Source organism: Arvicanthis niloticus, chromosome 3 (genome assembly GCF_011762505.2).
Source record: "Arvicanthis niloticus isolate mArvNil1 chromosome 3, mArvNil1.pat.X, whole genome shotgun sequence".
In the NCBI taxonomy this organism is placed as follows: domain Eukaryota; kingdom Metazoa; phylum Chordata; class Mammalia; order Rodentia; family Muridae; genus Arvicanthis; species Arvicanthis niloticus.
The window spans coordinates 24,581,755-24,587,754 of NC_047660.1; the positions used below are offsets into that span (position 1 = coordinate 24,581,755).

General features: G+C 32.1%; 1 protein-coding gene across 2 annotated transcripts in view; it reads left to right on the forward strand.

Moving 5' to 3' along the window:
- The window catches only part of Dach1 (dachshund family transcription factor 1), a 369,934-nt gene extending 365,323 nt beyond the window's left edge, over positions 1-4,611 (forward strand). For both annotated transcript variants that reach the window (XM_034498483.2, XM_076930669.1), the window contains one exon: positions 1,854-4,611. In XM_034498483.2, coding sequence (XP_034354374.1) covers positions 1,854-1,891 — 38 coding nt within the window. In that variant the 3' untranslated portion in view covers positions 1,892-4,611. The remainder of the gene's footprint in view (positions 1-1,853) is intronic.
- Positions 4,612-6,000: the final 1,389 nt, after the last annotated feature.

Here is a 6,000-nt window from a genome sequence, read left to right on the forward strand (position 1 = left end):
CATCCATATATATAGGATATTTACTTACAGATGCTACACATGCAAAGGCATGCAAAGAAAACAGTTAATATTGGAGTTGTGTTTTACATTCAGTAGTATTTTATCTAAATGATTAAATTTAAGCTTTGTAGTGTCTTGATTATTTTTTACACTATTAATTGCTCCTTCAAAAGTTCAACATTTGGGCTGGTTAGATGATTCTGTGTATAAGGTTGCTTAGCTGAGGATCTAAATTCATTTCCCTTAACACACATGATGGAAGAAGACTGACTCCTGCTGCAAGTTGCCCACTGAGGACCCCACCATGTACACATGTAAATGGTAGAATACACACACAAACCCACATGCATGAACACACACATTCATGTAATAAACAAATGTTTTAAGAAGCTTAGCATTTGCTACATCAAAACATCTAAGACAAGCACTGTGATAATCAATCAGTTTCTAGAATTGGCAGGAACAGATATGTGGCTGTTTTCTTTTTTCCATTATAATTAACACTTTGGTGGTTTAGAGCAATTTTTTAGGGTACATGGTCTGGCAAACAAAAGCCAGACAACTTTAAATTTACAAAATTTAAATCGGAAAAACAAGAAGGGTAAATTGAATGGAGAGAGTACTAACTTTCCAGGAAAAGTAGAAAAAAGTAGGCTGTGTTAGTCTAGACAAAATAGCTTGATGTACTATAGACTGGGACGGGCAGGTTCATCAAGTTTCATGCTACCATGGAAGTAATATTCTATTTCTGCAAATTACGCTGATGTAAACCATACAGTAATATAGAATTTGGCCAAATCGTTATTGCTATGAAGTAAAAAATGCTTTACTTCATAGTTTTGTACTAATTATTAATTAAAACTAAAGGAAATTTTATACTAATTATTATCTATACCTGCTGTGGATTGTGTATCAGGTCTTAAGTGAGATGCATACATACTTCTCTAGCATTGTATTCTAGGTTGTTTCTATTTCCTTCTAGATTGAATTTAGAAACCACCAGACTCTTTGCAAACATTTACCCTGACATTTTATTTTTCAACGTTTGCAAAGATTTATTTCAATCATTCTACCCTCTCTTACAGCTGTGGAAACTTGAAATCCTACCATATTCTACAGTCATCTGAAATTTGTCCCACAGAAGGGACAGGGTAGAGTGTAAGATAGCTAAAAAATGCACTTATATTTTGTTTATGTTTTGTTTATATTTTGCATTTTCTGTTTCATTCAAATAGTTTATACAATATGTTCAAGATTTCACTATATTTCATTTCTCACAGCATTATGTTTTAATCTTCAGTAATGTCTTTATATCTTAACTTGTATTTATTCAGTATTTAAAAAAGCAACAACTTTATTGATGGCTAAAATAACATCGGTGGCTTTCATCAAAATAGTAACACATGTGCACAATAGTTACATCACACAGCATATTTAACAACATTGCTAGAGAGTGAGCAGAGCCTCCAGATTTCATGATGGAGATACACCTGAATGCATCCTCAGAAAATTTGGTTCTGCAAGCTTGGTGGAAATAATTGTCATTCAACAGAAAGTCACTAACTTTGCATATCAGTAATGCACACACACATACTCTTATCTATTTTCTGAGTGGTTTGAAACTGATATCATTGCAGCAAATATATTTATGAGAACTAAAATTTTTGTATCCTTGATCCTACGAACTCATATAATTATGAAATTGATTTTGAGAATATATGAAAACTGTTACATCCTAAGCAAGTGGAAATAAAATTTAAAAAGCACAACTTAATATCAATTTTCATGTTTCCTATATCCACATTTTCCCCCTCAAATGTTGTGCCATTAATTACTTTTATCATTTGTTTTAGATGGAAGACTGTATTTGAAAACTACTGTCATGTACTGAATATTTCCTGTTGAAGAAACCCGTCATCTACTACAGAAGTCTGGAGGCAGACATTCATCGTTGGAAAGTTCAGGAAATAAAAACAAATTTCGTATAAAAGAACTTCTTCAATTTTATGTGTTAATGCTCTTTATCATTTAAGTATTCCACAAAAGCAGAAAAGTTTCCTGCATTGAGTTTTTTTTCACCTGTGGTTCATACCGGAGACTGCGAATGTTTATACATGTACACATATCAAACTTCTTACAGTTAATAACTCACCTGTGCTGCTGGACACTTGTGTACAGAGTTAAAGACAGGTCTGAGGAAGACTGAGCTTTGGTTTGTTTTCTTTTTCTTCTTAATGGAGTGAACCATTTTTTTTCCCTCTTCCGACAGTTCTGTAACTGAGCACATCAACAGACTTTGTAGCGGTGTTCACCCAGACTTACAGAATTGTGTCCCACAGAAACCAGCAAGAATATATGGGATGAACTTTTAAGGGGCATAAAGGATTCTTTGGGGGGGGGATGAAAGAAGTGAGAGTATTCTGTTACATACAATTTTAAACTCTATAATTACAGGTTTTGTCCTGAAGACCTTTTTCATATACTTTCTGAAAGACCAACAAATGGATGTTAACAACTCAATGAAATTACATTTTGCATATCTGAAAAAGAAGCATTGAATATAAGCCAAACGGTTTCACTGATGGTCTGTTTTTCTTAAAGATAAAATATATATATAAATATATATATATAAAAAATATAACATGTTTTCATTCCAAACTGGTAGTGGTATATAGGATTAAAAATAATAATGTTGCTTCTTATTCAAATTGTTGGTCACATGTACAGTATATAAACATAAAACTCACAGGAAGGTATTATGTATGCAGTAGTATACTAGCGTTTAGGAAATGAAAATTTTAGAAAATATGTTTTGTCACCCTGTTGGTCAGAAAGATGTCTTTCTGGTTTTAACGCATGCAGGCATGTAAATATTTGTCTGGAGTCACAGTATTAATGAATGAGCTCTTATGCATCTGGTGACATCAGAACTCTGTGTCAGCCATTTTTATTTGTATATTGATCCCTAGTGAGCGCCCCAAACTTCACAGAGGATAAATTGTGGCTGACGAGTAAATCAAAACACCAGAGATATTTTTATATGTTAATGTCATATTATGTTAATGTTGCTGAAAAACAAAATTTAACAAGCCCTTGGTGTATTGGTCCAATACCATGTAGCCCCGAGTGATGAAGTTTAACTGTGCTGTGCTTCCCACCCCGTTCAGAGGGAAGGGGGGGAGGGCTACGTGTTATTTTCACTGTCTTTTTGAAAGTTACAGTATGTGTTTTCATATTTGTGCGTATAACTGGAAGTAAAGCTGCAAACAATGCTTATCACATGCTGAAGTTACTTTTGTTTATACACATTGGGAGTAACCCTACAAAAGGCTTTCATGAATCCGTGCAGTTGCTCTACACTTTATGATTTTTTTCATCATTTTAAAGTTTTGTGATTATAATATTTTATTACCATAAAAAACAAAATAATAAATCTAAAGACGTTAGCATCAGTGTTTAAAGGTAGTTCTGATTGGGCAATTATTATTTGGTTAAAAAAAAAAAACATTTCCTATTATGGAGACTGTATCACTGAGCTCCTGTAATTTTTAGGTCTTCCTTGCAGTTCTGAAACATAACTAATTCTTGGTTGTAACTTGCTATTAACTGGTTAATTTCATTTTTTAATACAACAAAGGGTTCTATGTACAGTTCTTTTAGCTTGCATTAAAGGGGAGTAATATTTTAATTTAAAATATTGTTAGTTACTGCTTTGTAGAAACAGTCGGCTGAGCATAATTCTTCCATGCTCACGTTTTGTTGTTTGAGCAAAAAGAGATTCTATTCCTAATTATATGTATTTTTGTTTGGTTTTCCCTTCATACAGTCTTTAAATGATTAATATTCTTAAAATTGGATGAATTTGTGGAAAGGTTTGGAATCGTGCATTTTTTATAACAGACATCTTTTTTTTTTTTTTTAAAGACTACATCTTACATGGGTAGGAGAGTTGGCCATTGCTCTGCTCCTGGCATAGAGTTACCTGTCAAATGGGGTATATAGTTTTAAAAGACGTCTGTGAAAGACCTCTGAGAATGCTTTAGTGTTTGGTTCAGCATAAAAGGAAATTTTAGGATTGAAGACAAAAGCTGTCCACTATATGTTAAGAGACTATTAACCAGTTGTAAATATTGCAATTCACAAAATGTTATTGTAAGTTTGTAACTTAATTTTTCCTTCTTTTTAGTTAAACAGGTTTGTTTAGAAATTTGTGTTTTGGTGTAAGCAAGTAAAATTGTGCCCATTTTATGGTCCCTATGCTTTTGTAATCTTACAAATATTAACGTCTAGCTGTTCTATATTATAACCATATTGCGCTCTATGCAAGCCCTTGGAACAGAACATACTCATCTTCATGTAGGACCTATGAAAATTGTCTATTTTTATCTATATATTTAAAGTTTTCTAAAAATGATAAAAGGTTATTACGAATTTTGTTGTACAAAATCTGTACAAAAATCTGTTTTTACATCATAATGCAAGAATTGGAAAGTTTTCTACGGTAGCCTAGTTCTTTGAGCCTGGTTTCAATGTGAGAACCACGTTTACTGTTATTGTATTTAATTTTCTTTTTCTTTTCAACAATCTCCTAATAAAAATGTCTGAAATCGCCTTGTGACTTTATTTACCGTTTGTCTTTATTACAGTTTCTGAGATGCATTACTTTGAAGGAATATTTACTTTCTAATGGGAGGCATCTAAAAACAACATAAGTCAGCTCTTTGCAATGCTCAGGGAGCATTGCTCAATGATTTTATTTAACATGCAACCGCTTCTATCTCTAATATGAATTACTGTGGTGAAAACATCATAAAAGCACACTCTGTAGTTATTGTTTAACAAGCAGATTTTCCATATTTTGTTTCTTGCCAGCTAAGCAAACTGCCCACATACACATGATTTATTTATGTACATTTCTCAGTTTATGAAGCTGTTATTTGTACCTTTTTCCTTTATCTTCTTATATTCCCATGATTCTTATTTTACAAAGCCTTGTGCTGAATAACATAGAGCAGACATGTTGATGCAACAAAATATATAATTCCCATATCTGTAAGAGTGTGGATCTGCAACTCTAGATTCCATGGTTTTCTTTCAACTGTAACATCAGAATAATACCATTAGTAACTTGAAATTACAATATCCTTTAACAATCTATAAATACTTTAATCATTATTTGAAAATATATTATGGTATTACTTACCTGACAACACTCATAAGAGAATGAAAAATTTCATTTTTTTTCTTGGTCAAAGTGAATGACCTCAGAGAATTTATGACTAGTAAAAAATACAGTTTTCTTAATAAAAATGGAAGGTACACATATGACCATTACTAATATATTTGTCATCAGTCTTTATCTATTTATGCCAGTTAGACTTACATTAAAATGTCATAAAAATCTTTGTGGGCTAAGTGATTTTTGTAGTAATTTAAGTTTCCCTGTGTGTTATTATTATTATTGTTCCCGAATTATGTTACAAATATAAATCAGTTGGGCTGCATTTTAAGATACTGTGGCTCTGATTGTTATTTCTCTTAAGATAAATATGCTTTATTCTCTTGGTCTTTTATTATTTATTTTTGTAGTATCCAAAAGCTTCAGGCTCATACTACAGAAGTAAACCAATTACTTTCTCTCTATTGTTTAAGTTAGAATAACTGGGAATGCTGAAAGTAAAGATTTTAATAGAATGACTATGCTATTGTAACAACATGCATAAAGTACTAGTTTTCCTCATGTACATGCTGCTTACATTTTTAATATGGAAAATTATTAGGGAAATGATGAGCCAATCCTCATTTATTTATTATTTTAAAAGGTTCACAAATAAGGCCTCTCTGCTTCAGAAAGTACTCTACTAACTGTTGTAGTGACCCAAGCTAAAAATTCTAATGTCCCAGTGAAGACTTAATTTTGTTGGGATAGAGAAATTTCTAAGAATAGGACCAAAAGATGCACATATCCTTTGTGCTGCAGCAGACGTCAATGTAAAGTAC